Source organism: Mycteria americana, chromosome 1 (genome assembly GCF_035582795.1).
Source record: "Mycteria americana isolate JAX WOST 10 ecotype Jacksonville Zoo and Gardens chromosome 1, USCA_MyAme_1.0, whole genome shotgun sequence".
NCBI lineage: Eukaryota > Metazoa > Chordata > Aves > Ciconiiformes > Ciconiidae > Mycteria > Mycteria americana.
Window position 1 is genome coordinate 104,628,725 of NC_134365.1, and position 24,699 is coordinate 104,653,423.

The 24,699-nt window shown below is 40.5% G+C and overlaps 1 protein-coding gene across 6 annotated transcripts in view; it reads right to left on the minus strand.

Annotated features, from left to right (window-relative positions):
• POU2F1 (POU class 2 homeobox 1) overlaps window positions 1-24,470 on the minus strand; it is a 114,243-nt gene extending 89,773 nt beyond the window's left edge. For 5 of the 6 annotated variants that reach the window (XM_075515978.1, XM_075515961.1, XM_075515971.1 and 2 more), the window contains exon 1: window positions 24,360-24,470. In XM_075515978.1, coding sequence (XP_075372093.1) covers window positions 24,360-24,423 — 64 coding nt within the window. In that variant the 5' untranslated portion in view covers window positions 24,424-24,470. The remainder of the gene's footprint in view (window positions 1-24,359) is intronic. The other variant, XM_075515953.1, reaches the window with a different exon arrangement.
• Window positions 24,471-24,699: the final 229 nt, after the last annotated feature.

A 24,699-nucleotide genomic window follows, 5' to 3' on the forward strand; every position in this document is an offset into this window, starting at 1 on the left:
AAGCCCTCCCTTTTTATTTTTGGCCTTCCCATCCTTCTCTCACAGCAGCTGCTGGTGCTGGAGAAAGAGAAGCTATTGTTTGAATGAGAGAGATACACACTACCGCTTACACAAACATAGGATTACATAGCACTTCTGTACCCCAAATAAGGTAAGGTTTGGTCCATACAGAGTACAACTTGTGGAGTAGTCTCAAACTCTGCTGAGGAGTTTATGTAAGCTTCTCAAATCTGATAAGGCAGAAAAACAAGGAACCATGTCCTTGTCCCAAACAGTCAGATGAAGCTTATGAAAACGGTAGCCTTGAGACCTATGGCTTCAGTGTAATCCAAAAGCTTCAGTTAAATGGTGCTATAAGAACTATATATTGTTTTACCATGTCTTGATAACAACACATTCTATTTTTTGTACTGGAAGAACACTATCTCCCTGACACCCCCTTTAAAATTACTCCACTAGAAGAGTCTACCTCTTGTCTTGCCACTTCCATGGCAACTAAAAACACCCTTTATGTTTATTTTAGAGAAGCCAGGAGACTCATAAAGGAAACTAGAGTAGAGGGAACAACTTCCCTCATAACAAGGCTTTGTGCATCGTGCACTAATGGGTATTTAAACAAAGACTGACTCATTTCCTCTCAATTTATTCTATCTTATTTTACTATATTGAAATGGCAATAGCGAACATTTGACATCACCCTCATTTTAATGGCAACTGATTAAGATATCACAGATACATGATTATTGCTTCACAAAAGCAGCAGCTCATACCAGGCAGTTTACAAATGCCACCTAGGAAGAGCATTCCTTAAGCCCTTCTGACAATTGCTCACCTTTTGCAATGCATTATTGGCGGCTCCTCGCTCAGGTGTCCCCACGTATTAGCAACTGATTTGGGTTAATAACAAAGGATGCTTTTAAGAGCATTCACTATTAATTCAGTCAGAAAAGCATTCTGCTACAATAGCTTTTCTATCTGTATGGCATTTCTTTTTCAGGAAGCTGACATAACAGAGCCAAAGCTTTCTTGGTAGCCATACTTTCCTATTCTTACTAATTCTTATTTTTGAGAATTCAAAACAAAGAGATTCCTGTCATCAGTGCTGGATTACTACATCTGTGATCTTTAAGTGTTAGTGAGCTCCAAAATACCCAAGAGAACTATCCAAAGCTAACCAAACAGCACAATGCAGATATTTGACAGCAATCAGAAGACCAAAGCCTGAACAGACACTGCAATAAAAGCCAACGACTGCAAAGGGTTATTGTAGCTTGAATAACGTTACAATTGAAATGAAAACTACAAATTGAATATTGAATGATATAAATCAGACTGAGAATTCAAGAGAAAAAAATTGGAATCTAAAAATTAAAGACACTTGCTATCTCTCGGGCGGGAAAAGTAAAGGGACATACCTTTGTGTATTGAGCCATACCCACTCAGAAATATCTTTTGTCAGTGCGACAACATTAGGGATTACTTACTCCAGCAATACTTAATTGAAATATTAGGGGAAGAAGGGAAAAATTAATCTATCACTGTACATTTTTTCAGTATATTTTATCTCATGATCGCAAAATACATCCCAAACATTAAAGCCTCAAGCACCCAACAAGGCAGGAAAGTTTCTGATCATTTGGGGTTTTGTTTGTTTGTTCGGGTTTTTTTTTTTACTTGAAAGAAGTGAAAGCAAATCAAACCCTACAGCTTGAGAAACTGAGGAACATGTAAGCTAGGAAACTTGCTTAGGATGCCATTTGGAGGCAGTATAAACCAGTGAAAATCTCTGCAGTCCTAACCTCAGTTCTCTGAATTTACTCACATTAACATATTTAAAAGCAGCATACTAATGTTTTACTTGGTAATCAACCCTCATTTTAACGATTTAATTTCATTTTTTGTTTTGCTTTGCTACAGAACCCAGTATCTCAAAGTTTCCCTTGCTCTGTCAACACACAAATTTGTTGCCAAAACAGTATTACAAACCATTTCTTTTAATACATATTCTGTATCTTATTTCTTTGCTCCCCAGTTAACAGCATGTTATTTATTCCATTGAACTGGTTTTCTTATTTCCTATCTCACAATATCCAAAACGTTAAATAGCAAGTACATTATGTATATGAAATACCTTTAGCTGAATGTGCGCAAAGTAAACGCATGCAACCTTAATGTAGGGAAGAAACAGCAACGCCTCAGGGCGGAATTTTGTTCAAGGGAAAAGGGGAAAATCTGCTAATACTTATGAAACAAACCCCCTCAAGGAATTTCAATTGAGACAAAAGAATCCCTAAAGAACAATAAAATTAAAATTTGGTGATGATAGCTAGATGCCAAGAGTTGCAGTGCTGCTGCAATAGGCAGTGCCTCTCCATTGCTGGCTCCAAGATCAAAGCTCAGAGACCTGGAAGCCTCTGACTTGGAAAGCAGAAAGACAATGCCAAGACCGTTGTTTTATTATGCCCCTTTGAAAGACTGCATTTTTCGGCTTTCAGCAAATTTCCAAAAGCACACCAAACTTCTGATTTGGAAAAGCTAACATCCAGCTTCTTGTCATGGCTAGTACTGTTGTACAGTGCTATAAAGGAATCTTTAACTATCCCTATTCATCCCCATACCAGCTTTTATTCTTTCATTCATATAGATCTTCAAGTTTCACCAGAATCCAGATGAACAGAATCCGGATCCAGAATCCGGATGCTGTTCCCCAAGATCTACATGCAAAAATAAGTTTTTAACTATGAGTGAATTATAATAGTGTTCCTAGACCCTACGTTACTGTCACAATGTCATTAAATTAATTTGAGATATTACAGGTAAAAATACATTCTCCTTTCAGGTGAAGAGCAACTGTGTACTTAACATTGTTGCTGGATTAGACCTGTTCATTTCATAGTGCTAAAGGAAGCTAAAGCTGTCTACGTTTTATCATGACAAGTTCCCCATTCTGAAATGAAACAAAGTAATTGGAACTACAGCTGCTTCATAAAAGGACAATTCTTTACCTTGTGATACAATTTTCCCTCAGTTGCTCTTAAACAGCACATTAAATAAGATATTTGTTGTGTAAGGGCAAGCAGTCTTTCCACAGAACAGCTAACACTCCATGAAGTGGAAGAAGAGTTCAGAAAAAGTACTCATTTCTCCTCCTTTGCACATGAGGATTATTGATCACGGTAGCCTTGAGACAGAACAGCAGGCACCAAGAGCTGGGTTCTCAGGAAGAACGTTAGGAAGGGCCGTATCATTTCTCAAAATTTGTCCATTCAGTTTTACCTTGAATTAAAGCATGTCACACATAAGACTTCCCTAACAAGCAGAGTACTTTCTTCCCATGTTAGCTTCACATTCAAGACTTCAGGAAGGTAGAGAGTACCTCTGAATTGCTACTCAATTGAAAGGTGATCTAGCTGCCATCATCTGAAAAACCAGGGAAGGGTGTTTCAAAATTACTGTTTTAAATATCAGAATGCCCCATTTTGCAGCAAAGACATATGAAAATCTGTTTCTACTAACAAATGTAAGTTTCTAGCACTCAACTGCAGCTTTGGACTGTGCTGCCAGTTTACAATCCCAACTTGTAATGCATTTACAGACTCTCTATTCCTACAGAGACCTTCTAAGGGCAAAAAACTTCCTTACTAGAACACAATAAATACAAAATAGACTTTTATTACTGTAAACTTGGACTACCTTTTCAAGTCAAATAGTCATAAGACTTCGTATGCCAAACATTTGTTTCTGCTCACTGGAAGCATCAATGCTACAAGCAGCCTGGATAGCATGGGTTTTTTCCTGTGCTTGAGTCTCTGTAACAGTACCATCTATCCTTATCCGACCAACCTGTGTCTGGAGAACTTTTGTGTGCCTAGAAGTGACACTAGGTATTACACAGCTTCCTGTCCCAATTCCCATTTCAAAACACTTTTTACTCAGTTATAAGTAGAACACACATCAATGCTGCTGCTCAAAGTCATAAAAAATACAGGGTTTAGGAAAAGAAACTATATATACGAAGGCCATCATCTGCCTTAATCACTCAGTGACTCGCTACGTAAAAATCACAGTTGCCTAGCAGAAGCACTATATCCCAGTGTTGTCCAAGTGGACCCCATTACTGCCTACAAAGTCAAGTCACTCCAAATGGGATACAGGTATCCTGTAGCTGGAAACAAGCTCTCCTGGTACTTTTTAGAGAAAACAATGTATTTCAAGCAAAGAACTTATCCAGGTGTTCTGATCTAGCACTGTTCCACTTTCTTCCAGATCATAGGTGAAAGAGTCAATGGCTCTCACAACCAATGAGCAAGGTCAGGAGCCAGTCACTTCAGATACAAAGTTTTTCATCTATGAACCTGCAAGCCTGGATGATTAAGGACTTTCTCACTTTTGTCTTGTGGGTTTGGAGGAGAAAGAGGGGAAAGGGGGAAAAAAAAAAAAATTACTGACAATCCTGGTAGAAAAATTTGCACAGAAAAAAAGGAGCCCACACCAAAATATTCAAATGATTATTTAAATATGGTCAACCCCACCCCCAATTGCCAAAAGAAAACAATAATTGAAGCCTAGCAACACATCTCACTCAAGCTTTTTATTCACAGGGTGGGTTGGAGTGCCCCTGTGCAGGCACTACTCTGTCCTAAGCGTCCTGCAACCACTTGGCATGGCTTTATTTTTGCATTCAATTTACTTGGGCTTCAGAAAAAAAAAAATTGAAAGAAAGACTCTCTCTAAAAAGATCATTAAAATTATTTAACCAAAAATAAGGTGACATATGGGGGGAAAAAAAAAAAGAGCAAAACTGAACAGAATCAGAGATTGTGTCAACCAAACTAAGTTTGCGTCACAGAGGACAAACCTCAGAGGAAAGTCATCAGAAGAGGAATTACATTTCTATGATAAAGATGAGGGGTGAACATGATAGAAGAATGGGAAGAAAGCTGTGTAAGGTTTCACTCATACAAGCCCCCCCCCAAAAAAATCCACCTCTATTCTTTCCCTTCTGAAAGGCCATAAAGAATAAAATACTCCAGCTGTTAATTTTAAGATGGCTTTGCCTTCTTTTTTCTTTTTGGAACTTGAAAAGTGATTTCAAACCAGTTCTTACAGTTTCCTCCCCTCATTAGAAAATTCTGATCACACAAGTAAAAGCACTGACACCTGGTACAGCAGGAAGAAAAGAGGATGAGAATTCATCAATTGCACTACTGAATACGAGTTCATTTATACAGAAAAAATGCGCATCTTATTGAATGAAAGCAATATGAAAGGAAAACGCCTCTGCAGTGGCACATCATACTAGTATTTAAACAGTCAAGTATTCAGGAAATCTTTTTTAAATATAAAAAGGAAGTAAATTCAATACGGCTTCTCAAGCAAACGTTCTGGAACAGAAAATACCAGACATCCATGTTCTTCCTACAAAGTCTGTATGTCTTCTCCCTGTTGTAGACACTGCACAAATTAAAATACAAGCCCACTAACTGAGCTCAACCAGTTGAGTTGTATAGTGTCTAGATTTTAATTTCATTCTGGATCGAAGAACAAAACTATTATTATGTATGTGCATGTAGTAAGACATGATAGTAAAGGGAATTCCTTTCTCTTGAAAAAGATGTGTCACATGCACAATGCTCTACATGCTCTCAGAACTGAAATCATCCCTAGAAATCACATATGGAACCTTGTGATCCTCTCAGAGCCCAACAAATGCTGTTTATCTCTGCTGCAAGGGCTGTGGACAACTGTTTTAGAGAGAACATTTCAAGGATACTTTTCTCCAGTCTGACTAGGTATCAACCTTCTATGTTTATTATCCCCACCCTATAATTAATTGTTGCTGTCTACATATGAAAGACAGTGTTTACTGTAAACAACATTTTTTGCTACTCAATCAACGCTATCTGAGAAGCAGAAGCCAATGCAAACACCACAAATTTGGGGAGCCAGATGAAATGCCAATCTCTGCGTAAAATCTTGAGGTTGCATTACTTGAACACTGCACTTACTCCAACTGCTCTTTTTTAATTACATGCATTAATAGATAACCGAATGACTAAAGAGTAAGTCCACTGATCCTAAGATTTCTTCTTCACAGTTTCTGACTTTTCTCTCAAGAAGCATTTGCTCCAACAATACTTCGCAATTACAACCAGGCAAGTATCTCTCTATATCTACTACACCATAGGCATAGATGTGAAGTTGACCCGCATGACGCACTATTTATAAAGAATATGCAGAGTATTCTTTTCCTACAGAGCTGTTCTTTTCCCGCTATATCTTTCTCAACACTTTTTCATGGCTTATTCCCCTGCCTTTGTGCTTCCTCTCCTTTTCCCCCAAATCTTTTCTCCACCATAGCACTGCAACAGAAGTAAGCATGTGTGTATTTGGTAAACAAGGAAAGAATCCTAAGCAAGACATCAAAAAGAAAAGGGCATAAAAATATCTTCTTTCCTGAGCCACCAAAACCCAAAATTATCTAGAGAAAGCAAAGGCAGAAACCAACAAGTTTAATCATAAAAGCTGTTGTTAGGTTACTGAAATTAACCTTTCCTTCTCTCCATTTACTACAGAGGCAGCCCACATTTTGCTGCAAATGCAGTGCTTTAAAAAATTGGATCACCTAACGTCATTAAATGGGGCCATCTTCTGCAAAGCTATTGCCAGTGGCTTTCATTTACAGTAATACAGCATATAGGCTAATCTTTGAAAGTTCATTACGATGTGCTTATTATGCATTGTAATCTGGATACACAAGGAGCACTGCTTCACGTCTACTATTTGGAACGAAAGTCAAACTTGACCAGCTGAGCCATCACCTACACTGACTGTAGAGGGAGCCTCAGTAGGTAAGTCTCAGTAGGTTCAAATTAGTTTGGGATACATTCATAAAGCTCGGGGGGGGGGGGGGGGGGGGGGGGGTTAACCTGCTTTTATTTATTTTTTTATTTATACAGACAACTTTATCAAACTTCTTGTTAACCGTGTATATATTTTACTTTTAAAATACCATTCATGTATGTTAATGGGAAAGTTATTTCACAAAATTTACATTTGTTTTTAAAGAGGAATTCAGGACTCAGAAAGGTGTTTATCCTAACACCATTTACAAACAGCCTTGAAAATTCCAAAAGGGTTATAGCAAACCTTCACTTTTTCTTTCTATTCAGGTGGGATATTAGGACAGTTCGTTTCTTCAGGTTTGTGCCTTAAGCACAGTACCTTCTGCTGTGCTTTGGGACAAAATAATATGCATGGTAACACAGCACTTCAACCGCTAATGGTATGTTTCTGTTTCAGTAAAATCACAACTTAGTGCCAAAAGAAGGACAGGGAAGTTCTTTATCAGGGAACTGCTGAAAAAGTATCCCCATTTTTCAAAGAAAATATACTGTATTTTTAGATTTCTATGTGCAAAGTAATGTTTCACTATTAAAGCAGGCACAGTAATTTCCCAAACTGATGATTCAATGTCTGCAATTTAATGATTCCTGTTGAAACATGATTCATTTTATTATCAATTCATTTTATTACCAATTCATTTAACGCCAATATAGCAAGCAAGAAGAAACAATAGTTGAGGTCACCATGAAAAAAACCCTCATGTAGCACAGATGCTGGCAGTTAATAGTGAGTGGAAAAGTTATGCGCTTGAGTACAACCAGGGTATCGCATCTGATGATTAAACTCAAAGAATGTCAGAGAACATGCTGGCAGTAATACATGAAACGAGGAAGTGTCAATTTTTTTGCTTTCCCAACAAGAGGAAAAAAAAAAAGGCATTTTTATTGTCACAGCACTTCCAGCAAGTTGATATTAAAAAGGAGATTTCATGCCAAAGTCGGCTGTTTAATCAGATAAAGAAGGCTTTCCTATTTCCCATTGTAAAGATCAAGTTGGCTACAGGAGCCACACAGAGCTTTGAGTAGCACATTTTTCCATGAGGGCTATATCGTTTGATCATAGCAAAGCACAAGGACTGCTGGGTAATCTGAATCAGAGCTGCAGAAAAAGGGAGCCAGGCAGCCTGCTGAGGCCAAGATAACCATGCCACCCTGGCATCCCACAGCACTCCCAATCGTGGACCTAGGTGTGGGGGGAATCACCCATCTCCATTTACAAATTTGTCATGGAGGTTTTCACATGGGTCCCAGTTAATGCAGTATGTTTTCTCCAAAGCTCATCTATAACAATTTTAATATATGCTTGTTAAGGCCAGCCCTCCTGTACTGATGAAGATTCTCCTGATTGCTTTCAAAACATTAAATTTCAAACCCTTACTGCTTTGAAAGGTGATATATAGAGTTTTCTATATAGGTCTTTGCAAGAGACATAGCAATTTATGAAGCCAATAAAACCCTGTCCTCTAAAGACAGAGTTTTTATTAGAGGACAGGACACATCTGAAGGGGTGTCTCTACCTGTGATGCTGTTCATAGCCTTCCCCAGCAGACTGGAAGCAGCAAAGGACTGGTGGGTTAGGTCACCTGATATTCAGAATGATGACAGATGAACTCGTTGATAGGTTAATATGTCAGAAGGGACCCCTGAGCAGGACCAAGTTTAGAAGCTCAGCTTTTCACCAGGTACCATCCCTGAAGCACCTCTCTGGCATTTCCAGCCTCCTAACCTTTCTACAAGTAGCAAGCAACCAGTTCAAGCCTCCACTTTCTTCTGTTAACTCCTCTTTCACACAATCCAATTCTGAACCAAATTTGGTTCTGGGCTGTGAAGTAGGCACTGCAAAGTGACCCATCCAAGCATTTTAACTCTTTTCACTGAAATCCTGTTGAAGCTGCTGACCTGGAGAAAAAGTCTTCAAAGCTGCAGCCAAAAAAGTACCAGACCACCACCATCAGTCCTAGCCCCTGAATAAACACAAACTAAAGCTACTATCTGCCACTGTATCCTGAAATGCAAGCTAATTACTTTGCCATTCTTTCATGCACCACCAGTATTGGTAATAACTTGTAAGATAGGTTCTAGTCTCTCTGTATAAACAAAGCATGTAGAAGCCTGTAATGTGAACTAGACACTAATGTACTACCTTGGTTTTATGCTGTATTTTTAAGTAGAAGCAACAGCACTGAGGTAATTCCAATTAGCTTATTTATTTCGAGTCCCAGTGGGCAAGAACATAACCAGTTCTCACAGAAGAATCTAGAGTGGAATAAGAGAGAGCACTGAAAGTTTAAGGTATTTCATGTAATAATTCTAAAAGAAACGGTTGGGGGCTGTAGCACCATCGTCCCATTCTCTTAAATGTTAAGTCTGAAGAAAGTGCAGTAGGTTCCTTTCTGATCTATATACTGCAGATAGGGCCATATGCCCATCCATTCATAAAAGAGAATAAGGGACTCGCATAGTAAACCTTATTTTTGCTTTTTCCATTCCAAGTTTCTTTTTGTTTTCACACACTGAAGTTTTGTAGGGGTGATCATTTTTCCTAAGTATTAAAAAAAAAAACTTATACACTCCCCTTTCACTTCTTCAGAAGAATTTGCATTGCCAAGACACCTGCAGTCCAGAGCTTTAAATTCCATATATATTCAGTCTGGTATTAACTGCCATAATAATATTTCTAAATGCAACACTCGTTCATATGAACACTGCTGGGAACTGAATGATCTAATCTCCACATGACTAAAAAGTTAGAGTTTTGAGTTAGCAATTTTTCATGCACAGTTATGTCAATTTGCCATTAAGAAAGCTCTTATTCCTTCCAACAGCTTAATCCTAGAATCCTGGACTAGCCCAGGCTGGAAGAGACCTCAAAAGCTCACCTGGTCCAACCTTTTGTGGGAAAGGGAGCCTAGATGAGATTCTCTAGCACCCTGTCCATTTGCACCTTGAAAACCTACAAGTTTAGAAAACCCTTAATGTTTAGAAATGAACAGAAACAAAAAACCTCACCTACATTACAAAAGGCTACTCTGAGGATCACAAAGACCAAAAGCTTTAGCAATCAAATCATACCAGTACTCCTAAATTAGTAAAACCCTTCATGTGCACAGGCATTATAGTAAGATAAAAGCGTTTACAGTTTTGAAGAAGCATTTAGACAATTTAACACAAGCTATCCCATCAATAGCACATTTATGCTAATTAAAGAAAAAACCTACTAATTCTAAGCACAGCTGTTACCAACATAAACCAGCAAATCTTCAAGCACGGGACCTCTGCACTTAGGTAATGGGAACAGTACCTGCAACAGTATTTTGCAGTTTGCTCCCTGTTAGTAGCTCATTAACAAAAACATCTATCACATATTCTTAACTCCAGTTGCAGCATGCCAGAATTCAACTTCCATGATATGCTTATCCTAAATGACAGGCTACACAGGATATTTTTTTCTTTTCTGCTGAAAGACAACTGTAACTTTGATTTTCCTGTTATGTTTTTCATCTTCCTTACATGCTGTCCATGACATCCTCCCACTTGCTAGTGGGTGCTTTTCAAGTCTCCATCTTTCTTCAGAGGAAGAAAAATGTGAAGAGGTCATTTAATTCTAACCTCACCTAAATGGATATATGCTCAATACAATTTCATGCAAATGATCACTGCAGCAGTAAGGCACAGGAAGATATCAGCACATCCTACATTTTCTCCTGTTATTAGAAAGGCTTTTGGCATACTTACAACAACATACTTAGGCCCTACCTATACATAGAAACCACCTTTGTCAAACTAAGCCAAAGGTGAAGAACATTTTACTTGCCAAGGCCAAAAAAAGCCTTACAAAAAATACCTGGCATACCACTTTAACATACTTTGCACTATTCACTGATAATGTAAAGTCAGATGGCCCAGAAGTCTCAGGCAACCTTTGAGTTAAGCCAATAAGCCAGCTCTAAACAGACACAGTTATGTCAACAAAAGAAATGCAGGCTAGTTAAACTCAATGTTTTTATTGGCATTTTTACCGGGGCTAAATTTGGAAGTCATATCACTCTAAAAATATAGGGAAAATGCTAAATACTTCTCTTTGACTATCAGAAGGCAATGGAGGACAGGGTTAAGAGTATGCACTGAACAGTCAGCTCTGCTACCTGTGAAATGGAGGTGCACAATCTGGTGATAAATGGAAGTACTCAGAGAGCAGAAAACAGCTGACCATTTCCAAAGGCTGATGGACAGGAAGTTTCCTGGTACAATTTGCGGGTCAACAAACCCTTGAAAGGAGACTAAGAAAACATTTCACCTGCTTCGGAAAAGAACAGGACTAAGAAAGGCAAGCCCAAATTGAACAAATTATTCTGGGAGAAGAGATGTAACAGGACACTGCTACTCTCACATTTTCAGTTTTAAAAGTACATACATTTCTCTCAGCTGAAAAGAATCACATCTGAGTAATTAAAAAAAAAATTTCCTCTTCATTCCTATCAGCAAACTTTTTGGGCTAGTATAGCTGAAGCAGGTCCAGATAAATAAAAATGCAAGGTCTTAGCTTCCCAGACTCTGGGGGTGAATTTAAAGGTAAGCAGCAATTAGGTTTACTTTGAGAGAGAGATCTGGATCATATTAGTCATCATTATCACATAATAAGCAAGTCACAGTATCACACGTAGATGCTTTCTGGTTTCCTAGCAAGATCTGAAGAAAACTGAGAATAAAGATAAAATACACTGCAGTGAAGTCACTGTACTGAATTCATGACATCATAATTGTTGCCATGGCAACTAGCTAGTATCAAGCACAGAATACTGCCTTCACTGCAGAATCAAGGAGCACCTGTGCTGCCACAAAAGAAATGTTCTTATTCAAACACAAATCTAGTCAACAACACAGGAAATAAGATATTACTGTAAGTAAATTGCCTTTTCAATACCTCTTATTTTGTTCACCTAGTGTGAGACTTTTTAAACACTCAGGCACACATAAAGAGGTCTGATAAAGTATACACGTGATAAAGAGTCTAATTGAAAAAGTGATGGTTTTCTTCCACAGTGTTCCTCAATTTTTCCAGTACAGAGTAATTCTTCTCTTTGCACTTTCCTCTCCTAAGCATATGACTGCAGCCATATACAACAAACCTCTGTTCAGACATGAAACAGAGGGCAAAAACTCCAAAGGAAAAAAAAAAAATATTTTCCAGTTCTTATTCCAACAAGCCAGCCAGATAGTCAAATTGGAACTGTCACAAGCAGCAGAACTAATTGATAAGGAACATATTACACACTTAAAGCCCACAACTCCTTTTGTTTAAGGACTGTCCCAGCAGGGCCTTCAGACGCCAGTCGTGCATTTTTCATGCACTCACTAAATGCAATGCTTCAAATCTGCAGCTCTGAGAACAGCCCTAAAAATGTCATCCCTTTTCCTCTAAACAGTCCTCTTTTACATATGGAATACCTGCTATTCCCAGCTCCTCACCATTCACAAATATAAAAGCTTCAGAAATTAAATCTTTACAAAAATAAAAAAGCTAAGCAGTTGACAAGTTATCAGGTCATAATGAGGTTTGTGACTAACGGTTAAGTATTAAATGCACAAATGCCATATTTGATGTTGCAATCTCAAATATTTGTTGAAATAAATCACTCAGTATTACAAAGGCACATGAAGGAAAACACCTGAAAATCAACTTCTTCATATTAACTTGCTGAATAAAAAAAAGTCAGAGCTGTATGTCAGTAATACCAGCTAGTGTTTCACAGTTCAAACTTACAGTTGATTAGCACCAAAGAAATTGTTTCAAATCAAATTTTAAACAGAGCACACTATATAGTAAAGTATAAAGTGTACTTATTTGCTACCTCAATGGTCCTTAGAGCAATCCATAAGTTATTGCTGGACCAGAGAACACTTCCACACAACCATATGTAATTAGTCAATGTGTCTATAAACAGTTTCAGGATGCATTGATGGATTTTTTTCAGCTTCTAAGAAAACAAAACTGTCCTAGTTACCAATTAAACAACATCACTACATTTCTAGATTGGCTTCGTGCCTTTGTTGGACACTTTCTCTATTGCTATCAAGTACGCCAATTACACCAAAACCAAAGGACAGAAGTACTGAAGTAACCTGCCTCTCCAGTCTCCACTCTCTTTATAAAGACATTCTCAACAAACGAGTATTAAACAAAGTAGAGAATACAAACAAACAATAAAATGAGGAGTTTCAGATACAGATGATTAGTAGACAGCTGTATCACATATGTTTCTGCCTACAGTGTTCTAATATTTCACACAACCAAGAATGATGATCACTACTTGAATGATGACACCATGAAAATCCCCAGTTTAACTAACCACCTGCAATATGAAGTGTAGTCGGGAAAGGAATATAGTTGACAACACATTCTAAGGAAATTGTTGAGCGTGTCAATCTACTCTCTGCCACTGAAAAGTAAAGAAATGAACAATCTTCCACATGTTTTTTAAATCTTAGGAACAGATGCTACCTTTGGTGATAACAACTCATTTATACGAGCATATATCCTAGTACACCAAATACAGTTAATACAACTGCCACAAACTCAGAAAACTGAAAGAAACAAGTTGATAAAACCTCATGCAAGTTATGTTAAAAATGCAGAGTTCTCAACTTCTCTGCAATTCTGAGAATAAATTTCTCAAAGTGTCTGTATTATACAATGCACAGACCTATTTGTGATGTAAATACAGGACAAATGGCAATGACATTCCCTTCCTCATTAGTAAACACAGCATTTCCAGTTCTAACCCACACAATATGAAATCACCACTTCATTAAGTAATGAAAAAAATACCACTGTGCCTGCAGTTAATTTTGCTTTTGAAAGACTGACAGATTAACTGATCCCTTAAGGAACTGATGTGTCTTCTCCAAGTGCACACAGAAAATCATGGATGGTCTCAAGACTTTATATAACTTATATAGCTTTTTATATAACTTTAAAATGAACTTGCTGAATTAGGTTTTCCCCAACACTCCTTCTGTTAAGTCTACCTTTTGCTTATGTTAACACTAGATAGGGGAATGAGAAGATATAAGTGCTGGCCCGCCTTTGTACATGGTATTTTTTCTTGTATTATTAATTTATCAATATTATAACAGAAGCGACAACTGAAAATTTTCTGCTAGGATCTTTAGAGGTGCCCACAACACTTGCAAACCTGACTAGAGATACCACAACACAAAGAAACACTGTCCCTCCTCTCTCCCCCAGCAAACCAAGTTGAGAAAAGGCTAGGGGATTCAAGATGTCAAACAACTATTCTAACTCTTTATGCCTTTATTCAAACTTCCATATAGCAAATCCTTTCCACTGTTGCAGAGTTCATCATCCACAATTACAGAAAACTTAAGTGTATAAGCACTTACATACAACGCTATACCCTTTAAATTTAGCTGTTAGTTTATAAATAGTTATGTTTAATACAGATACTATTAAAATGTGTTACAAGACATGCCTGGATTCATTTTCAGTTTTAACTATGTTGAGAATGATACTAATGAAGTAGTTTTTCCCAACACAGGCACGGCTGAAGCACGTTCTCAGGAAGTTTTAGGGCACTGGGCTATAGTCAGTCCTTAGTATATTTGGAACAAGTCCCTTCTGCACCACTGAACTGAACCATATAAGGTGCAACCATGTTGCAACTAGGTTCCAAACCAAATTAAATCATATCATGATAAAACACAGCATTTTTATCTCTCAGAACTGAGAGGAGATATTATTTACAATGCCATTGTCTCCCACTGTAATGAGAAAAGGAAGTCTTGAAATAAGATAAGCTCAAAAATTATACAGTTTTCTGCACTCCCTGTCTGTAGGATAATTCTCAAACACGCTCAAGACCCTCAGTGGGTCTTAAGGAGTTGAGAATCCACTCAGTTGTGGATCTTTTCCATGAAGTAGTAACAGAGGCTGAATTTTTAACACCCACTCTCTTATCTTCACAAAGTAAGAGAGCAAAAGGAGCTTCCAGTTCTCTAGTTCCCTGGTAGGGAACTAGAAATTAGGAGGAAAGCCCTTGGAGCAACCCCTTGGTTGTTTTCCAGAACTAGAAATGTGCAGAGCAGACAAGGAACATCATCTTTCCTGAACTCTTTGATGGTGCTCCTGAGCACTTTAGGATAAGAAAAGAACCACATACAAAACTTAAAATGGACTGAGAAATAAGTGGGAAGGTGTTTTTCTTTTTGTTTGAAAGAGAATACTAAAATTGCCATATCGGCTCAGACCAAGGATCTACCTGACCCTCCCTCCTCCAACAGCAGTCACCTAGGAAAGAGAGTAAAAACAGGGCAAGGAGAGGGATAGTTCCTTTGATTACATTCCCAAATGCCAAGAATTTGCAGCTCAGCGCTTGCCTGAGCCAGCAGAGAAGAACATGCAACAGACTGCTTAGCCCTTCTTTGTACAACCTTGCACACACTGAAAAAAGAAAAAGGGTAAGCAGCAAAGGTTAGTTTAAAAACAGATACATGAAAAATTTCTGCAACTTCAGAAGACTGGTTTTTTGCAAAACTGAGTAAAATCAACTTTGGAAAACGATCAGGTTTCCAGTTTACACTTTCCCCCAATATGTCCTCACTTGAGAGCTTTGACTAAAAGTCTGCCCTACCACTGCTGCTACTTAAACATGTCTTTCTAGGGCAGTGGTTGGCAAAATTGGAGAGGCAGCGGTGCAGCCTGGTAGCTGACAGCTTCCTCCTTACCTTGGTACACCCATCGTAACTAAAGAGAAGCTATGCTGGCAGTAAAATAATAGTTGGATAAAGGTTAGCAATTATGCGATTCAAACAACTTGCCATGTGAGACAATGTGACTGATTCGAAGTCAGAAGCTACCAGACCTCGGACTAAATAAATATACCGAAGTGTAAGTTCTCAACTGTTCTGAAAAATATTCCTAAATTCCCAAGTTTAGCTAAGCTTTGTTGCCATAAGCCATCAAAAGTAACTATATTCTGACTGAAATGGAACAGCTAGTAAAGATAACCTTATGATAAAGCCAGTTTAAGGGAAATGACGTTTAAGGGAAATGACTTGTAAATTGCACGCTTCACTTGACATACTGGAAATACTCATAACAATTTACAGTGGGTAGTTCAGGTCAACACAAACTCAATAAAAACAGAAAAGTACCACTGGGAAGTTCAATAAGGCCTGAAAAGCACCATGTCTTTCTAACACTGAGAACAGACACCCTCATTCAGAAACAAACGTTACAAGTGGAAAGTTACTGCTCCCTTTGCCCTCCTACCTCCAGTTTCTGCACACAATCCCAACCCATTTCTGCCAGAAGCTAGGACACAGTTTTACACAGGCTTTGTCAAAACAGACAATAGTCCAGAAAGTGACGGCCCAATACTCTTCCTGCTTCTGTTCCCATTTCTTTTTGGCAGCAGCCCACCCTTAAATTGGATTAAGTGTAACATGAACTGTACCCTCAGGTATGATGACAAAGCAACTCAGAGGATCTCTCACTCATAGATTTCAATCAGAATTATCTGGGCTACTTTAAGCAGCTTAGATCACAGCCTTTACTAACCCAGCTAATTTTAACTGAAATGGCTTAGACAGTACCCGAATGGGAAGATGCACCAATAGATGCAGGGGAACAGGAAACTCCAACAGTCAGAAGCAGTAATGTCTTCTACTACTACAATCAGAGCTAGAAGAAACTGTCCCCAGCCCAAACTTTCTGGTACTTTTTCCAAAGCATGTGTGCATGCAGGTATGTGTACATGCATTGGAGGACAGGGTGGGAAACACTCCCGGAGGAGCTGGTAGGGAGGGGAGATAGCATTTCCTGGCATATCCATATCTCTGCAGCCTTAGAAATAAGCAAATTCAAATACGTATTTAAACCTACGTTTGAAAATTCAAATAAAAGTGATAACCTACTAAAGATCAGCAGGTAAGAAACAAAACTATGAATAATTAGAAAGGTGTATTTGCAACAGGATTCCTGGAAGAAACTTGAATCTCATTTCTCATTCAGTAGACTGCATTAACTAATAACGTAGAAACGAGTGATTCAAACATCTGAGTCATTTCTACCTGTATTCACTGTATACTCCTCCTCAGCTATATCCAAGTAGTATAAAGCTACAACTTCACACTGGTATGGTAAGGCACAAATTACTAAGTCACATGGTATTTTTCAAATAAAACTGAATCATCGAAAGGACAAAGAGAACAAATAGCAAAGGAGCTTCCTACAAAAAGGATGGTGGCTTCCTAACAGCTTTTAAAGAAAAGGAGGGGAAAAAAGAAGGAAGCTACATCTCCAGCCTGATTCAAGAGGTCTTTCTACACTTATTTTTAAGTCTTTAACTGTATTTACTATTTTAGTAACTTAGATGTTCATGTGTTTCTTTTCCAAAACTTCATGCCCTGTCATACAGTGTCAAACATGGTATATATGCTACTTCATTTCTATACAGCCAAATCTGATTTCTGGGAAGGAAAAAAAATAAAAGTAACGATGAGCAAAAGGTTCCTTGTCACAATGTCACGATTTATAGAAAAGATAAATCTGTCTCAGAGTGATCGTGTTAAATGGCTGAAGAAGTTACACTTGGGGTTTTTTTGTGTTTTTTTTTTTTTTTAAAGGTTGCTTTACAGGGGTATCAGTCCAAAATTTAGCAGAAGTAACAGTGTCTGTAATTTCCCAAGTACTTTTGCCAATATGTCCTTTTAAGCCACAGTGTTTTTTAGAGAAGTGTCTCACTGTAAGCAGCACTAAAATAATGGGAGCCACTCAAAGGTCTCATCCACAATTTTTATTTAAGAGTTTCTGCCGTGGCTACCATTAATGCAATCATACCTATGACAGCACAAACCACGCCGAATTTTCAGCATCTATTGGTTTCTAAGCTACACTTTTACTTAGGTGCAGTTTCATCACTGGATTCAGTGATCTATGTACAGCCTGCTGCTAGAATAGGAGGCCCAGCATAGTGCCCATGGCTATATATTCCCATCGCTTCCCTTGGGCCAGTACCATTTTAGATCAACTGGAGTTCATCAACTCAATCAACTGCGGTTTCACAGTGGTTTATGTCAATCTAAAAGCAAAGCTATACAATACAACTAAGCTAACCAGAATGCTTGCTGCTGCTTTTGAAAAGAGGAAGATTCATTTCTCTTCCTTCTTTCCCCTTCCTCCACTTTCACATGGCTCTACCCTCTCTCTTGCACTTGAAGGCCTCCGTTGAGCCAATTTCAACTCACAAACCAAAGATCTAAAATTATCTGGGGCTAGTTTTCCACCAGGTTAGCAAGTTAAGCTAGAGCATCCTGGAAACCAGTAAGTGCTAGGATGAGTGCCAAGTAAGTGGTAGGATCACATGGCTGAGAACATGACTCCCCATTTATGCCAACAGGAAAGCCATCAGAGAGAATGAAATTATGAGAAGACTTGGGTCAACACGTCTGCTTCTTGTTCCCTTCCTTGATTGGTACTGCTATTTGCCTAATCTCATTGTAAGCCAGTTCAGAGAGCTAAACCAACAAAAAAACTATTCATTATTTTTGGCAAGGCTTGTTTTCTGCCAATTTAATTCCCTGAACTAGCTCAGCAAATGAATCGGGCAAACATCTGCACCAGTGCAGAGAAGGGGGCAGGAACACACAGGGAGATGAGGACAGGCTTGGGCTGATTTAAACTGTCATTGAACTGCATACTCTACAGCAGCTCTACATCACATTGTCGTTAGAACTGACAGTAATCTGTGCCTTTACAACAGGAGGCCTTCATCGCTGATGAGAGTACATGAACCATACCAGCACTGAAACATCCTAAGTAAAGTTTAACCTGGGCATAAGCTTGGATGATTACATGTAAAAGCAGAAGAATCACAGTATTCTTACCTTCAGAAATACTACAAAACATTAGCTAATTATTCCCCTAGCAACACCCCTGTGAAAATGTTCTCTATAATTCCCATTACATGGATTTAGCCCAGAACAGCAAAGCAAGCAAAACTGGTGCAAACTCAGGATTGGAACCCAGTAAATCCTCTATACCAAACCAACACTTCATCACTCAATGGTGGTGTTTATTAACCCTAAACTAATTTAATTAGCCACTAGCAGTCTATAAAAATCTCCTTTTGCAAAGACTTTGTAATGCACTATAGAGCTAATAATTTATAATACAGTTATGTTAACAAATGTGGATATTTCCTAGTTGTGAAATAAGAAACTAGGGAAAGGAATAATACTGAAATCTTAAGTAATTATTTCCTTTTCTACATAGAAAAATAAGTACGCATGAAGCAGCATGAGGGCCTATTCACACAATTCAAGAAATTTAATGCAAAGAACTATAGAAAGGAAAATACATCTATGTACATGTTTTTTCTCAGATCAGCAATCGTCAAACAGTTTCAAGGGAAATACATGAAATTACTTAATACTCACTAACCAAGACCAGTATCGTTCCTTAAATTTAATCTCCCGCACTCAGTCCAACAAATCCCAAGCTTAACTTGCCCTGTATAACAGTGTAGCACAACAGGAAAAGGGGTGGAAAATTTGTCAACACAGAAGCAAATCTCTGCAGTAGTAAACAGTCAGCACTGTAAGTCTATCCAGCAACATGAGATGGTCTCTCATTCACATACTAGCTTAAGCACCTAAACCAAGCATATCACATTTGGGACACTCAAGTCATATTTAATTTTGTTCAACACCTTCTTTTGACAGCAGCTTTGTCACAGAGACTGAAAATACGTATGTCATAAAAGACAGTCATTTGCCAGGACTGTCACTGATTCTATCAAGATAAAAATAATAAAGTTGTAAGTGCAAGTAGCAGAGGCTGCCTAATTGTCAGCTGTATAAAATATCAGTATCAAGATTATTGTCCTGCGGGCAACAGCAGTTTGAGGGGAATAGAAAATAATGCTAGAAAAAAGGTAAGAAAATTAACTGACTAGATTTGCACATTAAAAGTGCTGTAATCTGTTTTGAAGTCTTAAACTCCATAGGAGCCAAAATTTGAGGAAAGCAAATGAAAACTTATTGCATGCTACAAAAAGCTACTGCAAATTTGCCAGAGAACCAGGAGAGAAAACCAACATGCCTATGGAGGAGATGAACACTATCTAACAGAAAGAAGCTGGATGACAGATCAATCAAACATAAACACTCTGGACAGCATGGACAAAACATTTACCCCAAAATTCTTTGCATCCTCACATATCTGAGCATACAGAAAACAGCAAAAATGTGCTACCCTAAATGTGGAATTTACCACTTGAAATTTGACAAAGATTATTTAAGTGACAATGGTATTCAAAAACTCATTTTTCTGGGGAATACATTATTACAATCGAGCAGAAGTAGAAACAACACTTCTTCACACCACATAAGAGACTCCTAACACAGAATATGCTGGTGCTTCCTAGGTTTAATGGACAGACCGAGTTGAAAGCTACCTCACTGATTCCGTCAAGTGAGGCAACTCCAGACATCATCACCATTGCTTGCTAAGACAAGCATTCAGAAGCTATCCACATTCAGCATCAGGAAGTCAGTATTAACACTTACTTGTTTGAATTATTACTGCAGGCTAATATTTGAGAAATTGTTAGTGACAGCAAACCTGAGATTTTTTCCTCTTAAAATGACAGGGCAGGAAGCTCAGATTCTCCCCCCTTCCCTTCTAGGAAGTGAGGAGTAAGCTCTAGCTCCGCTAGTTGTGAAATCACCATACTGACACACATCTTCCCAATTCTGCTCCACATGCAGCAGCACAGCCACTGACACAGCTTAGCCTATTTTCCAACCAGCTGTTAGACTGGTAAGTTTTGGTCAGTTTTGAAAAAGAAAAAAAGAGGAAAAAGGCAGAGCCACCTTGATAACTGAGCAGAGGTAATCAAGCAGTGGAACTATTTCATAGAGAGGACAAGCATTCTTCCTTCTGTCCCTAATAAAATAAAAGCTGAAAGGACAGCCAAAATAGGAGAACATATTCCCCTGGTAAGAATTAGGAAGCACTGGAACAGTAGCACAACCCTCCACCCTCACCACAAGCCAGGTAGTCCACAGGAAAGAAAAAAAGTTTATTTTACTCTCCCACCCACCACTGATAAAGAAGGTCCAAGAAGAAGCTTAAAATCTGACACCCATCAGTGATAAACTAACATAAAAGTCCTTACTCAAGACTGAGGAGTAATACCCATGCACTAGTCTCGGCACCTTCCGACAAGTGAAGGCAATGCCAGGGTTTGGGAAAAGGGGCTTCCTAAAAACATGTTGCCTATGGGCTTCACTGGTAAAGAAACACTTCTATCCACATCATGTTCCAAAAAAATTTTAAGCTGCAACACAGGCACACAAATATATGTTTGAGAGAAATACCTCTGTATTTCAGCATGTAAATACCTGAATTCAGAGTTATAAATCCCAGCTCAACCATAAGACTGCATAAGGCCACTGTCTAGTATTCCATTCTATAAAAATTACTAAAACGTCAGCAACAAAGAAATTTTGTTTGCAAGATGCAATGTACATTTTTATCATGCTGGATAAAATATCTACAGTCTCAGCAGTGGTTAAATTGCTGCTATAAAGGAAATTGTCCTCAGATAAATGGTTTCCCTATGAGAAGGTTTCAGTGCTACACCTCACCCCAGGTCAATAAATCAAATTAACTGCACCTTGTCCTCTGGCCAATGACATCATCGGCTTGACCACATCTTGTGAAGCGAGTGCAAAAACATGCTATTTAAGGCATGAAATCATATTACTGCTTTTTGTCCAGCCAGCCTTGTGCTGTTGGTCTGTGAAACAGTCAGTCACCTGAACAGTCTCATTATCGCTTCTACAGATTTTTTTTCTTCTAGTATTCAAGGCCTGTCTTCACCAAGGGTGAAGAAAAAGGATAAATAATCTCAGTCATTATTTTTGAAATCAAAATGCTTTTCATTAGCTGCAGCATAGTATTTTGTGACAAATTAAATTTAGAACCAAACTACAAAATACACTGCCTGCATTTGTATGTGCACTCTCTTCCTAGTCATGTTTCAAAGATGTTTACATGCTAATCTGGCACAGCTACTTTGAAGTACCCTGCTGTTAGGTCCTTTTTCTCCACAGGGTGAAAACAATGGTCACTAATGAAAATCTACACAGTTTTATCTGAAACCCATCCCTGCATAAATATTTTTTTTTAAATTACTGCCTCTTTCTAATAAAGTAGTCCATTTGTTTTCTTTTCAGGTAGACTAATATCTGGTTTAAAACTGAATTACTCCTGACAATTTAAGAGGATTAATTTCAATTTTCACTTAGTGTTCTTATGACACAATCACAGAAAACTTATCTTCCTTTCTAGACCCTGTACTGCCTAGTAGTATCTTCTGTCTTGAAAGCCAAACCTAAATGAAAGGAAAAAAAAAAAACCTAACCCAGAACAGTCAAAGATACAAGCAGCGACAAAAGCATCTGACACACTGCACTGTTAAACTGCATCCACGCTAAGCAAAAAGAAGGTGAATAAGATTATCTTCAATGTATTCAATTCTGTTTGTGTTCAGAGGGAAGAGGAAAGCTGTTCAGATTTTGAGTGTGTCTTCTATAGCTCTCTCAGTGCCCGGAAACGTAAATTAGAAGCAACTCTCCTTTAAGGAAAAGAATCAAGGACAAAGGGACCAAAAATGCCCAAGCCTCTGAAAAGCAAATATGAAAGGAACAGCTTTACAGTCTTGAGTTGCTATAAATTAAAAATAAGCTCCTTATTTAAAAGACATGAGTGTTTGAGAATCTATGAGCAGATCTGATGCTGCTCAAGCCCCAGGAGGGTTTTGTTTTTGCTGGCAGGGGTGGAGTGGGAATGGGGGGGGGGGGGGGTCATTTTGGTTATTAGTAAATAAATCAAGCAGCAGAGAGTGAGGCCTAGGCGCCTGCCAGAGGAGCCAGGGCCTAGCTCTCCCCCCTCCTCTCCTCACACAGCCTGGGTTTGATCTCGGGGCCCTGTGGGTTGCCAAGAAAATTTAAAAAAAGCGAGAGAGCGAGAAAGAAGAATCATATTGAACCACAAAAGCACATGGGGCGAATGTAAAATATAAACACGGCGTTGGGCTCTGAGTGGCTGTTATTAAAGGTCTGAATTACTAAACATGAGAGGCGGGGAAAGCCAGGCGGCCATTTCAATAATATAAACCTCCCCGAATTAGACATTATTCAAATGAGAAGGAGAGGGGGAGAGAGAGAGAGCGAGGGAGAGGGACGGGACCCGCACCCCCAGCGCCAGCCCACCGGGGCTGCCGGCACCACCATCCGCCCTGCCCCGGCACCCTAGGCGAGGGGACGCGAGTCTGGTGCCCGGCACCCAGGGGGCCTGCCCCGGGGCCGCAGGACCCTGCTCCCCCCAAGCCCTCGGGGCTGTGGAAGCAGGAAGGCAAAGGGGGAGGAGGGAAAACACCGCCGGGGCAAATCCAGCCTTCGGGGTGCAAACACGCGGCCTCTCCCGTCGGAGAGGGGCACGGAGAAACTCTGCCCGCACACCCCCCAAATCACCCCACACTGAACCCACCCTTTGCGAGGGGGGAAGGGAGGGGAGAAGCTTTAAATAAAAAGCCAAACCACGCTCTCGTCCTACTGCTCCCCGAGGCCATCCGCACCCATCCACCCCATGCCTGCAGGCCCCAGGCTCTGGGGAAATAACCCTGGCTGGGGGCGATGCGGGGGAGGGCGGGGGGGTAATGAGAGGAGAGATGAGGAAACCAAGTCTTTCTCCCTCACCCGGCCCCACTGAGGGGCCAGCACCCCCGTCCCCCTCCGTCCTGCCGCCGCGGCGCCGGCGGGGGGACGCTGCCCCACTCGGGGGGCTGCCCGCCTCCCCCTAGCCCAGCGGGCCGTGCCCCCTCCCGCGGCCCCCGACGGGACCGCTCCAGCAGCATTCCCCCCCGCCATGAATATGCAAAGCGGCTTTTATTGTGGGCGTGCGGGCCGGGGGGGAGCCCGGCCGGGTGGCGGCTAGCCACCTCCGACCGCTTTTGGGTGCGAGGATGCCTCCCCCCCCCCCTCCTGGCTTCCCCCCCCACCGCCGCCGACTCCCCACCCCGACCCCACCGCCTCGCCGTTGCGCCGCCGCCGCCGCCCGCGCCGCCGCCCCCCATCGCCCCGCTGCCTGCCCCGGCGCCGGTGCCCCGGCGTGCGGGCGGGTGCGAGTGCGGCTCCGTGTGAGGGAGCGGGCGGGCGAGGGAGGGAGCGTGTGTGTGTGTGTGTGTGTCTCCCCGCACGGGGAGGCTGCTTTCCTTCTTCCCCCCCCCCCCCCCTGCTCCCTCCTGTGCCGTTAATTATAATAATCCTGAGTACTAATAAATTATGCTAAGCGGGGCGGGCGGGCGGCGGGGGGGCCGCGTGTGCGAGTATGAATATGAATATGTAAAATGCAGTAATGATTACCTGCCGCTGCCGCCACCGCCGCCGCCGAACTCTCATCTTGACTCGCTGCTCCTCCGTCCGCCATTTTGAATATTTTAACCAAAATCGGCCGCCCGATAAACCCTCCCTCGCTCCCGGCCCCCCTCCCTCCTCCCCTCCTCCTCCCCTCCCCCCGCCGCGCACCCCCCCCCCTCCCCCCTCCGCCCTACTGCGCAACCGCCAACCGACCGCGCCGCGGCCTCGCTCTGCGCCTGCGCAAGCTTCCCTCTCCTCCTCCCCCGCCCTCCCCGGCTGCTTTCCCGTCGAGCGTGAGGTGCGCCGCCGCGCATGCGCCGGGTGAGCGGACTCGTTCCCTCGCCCC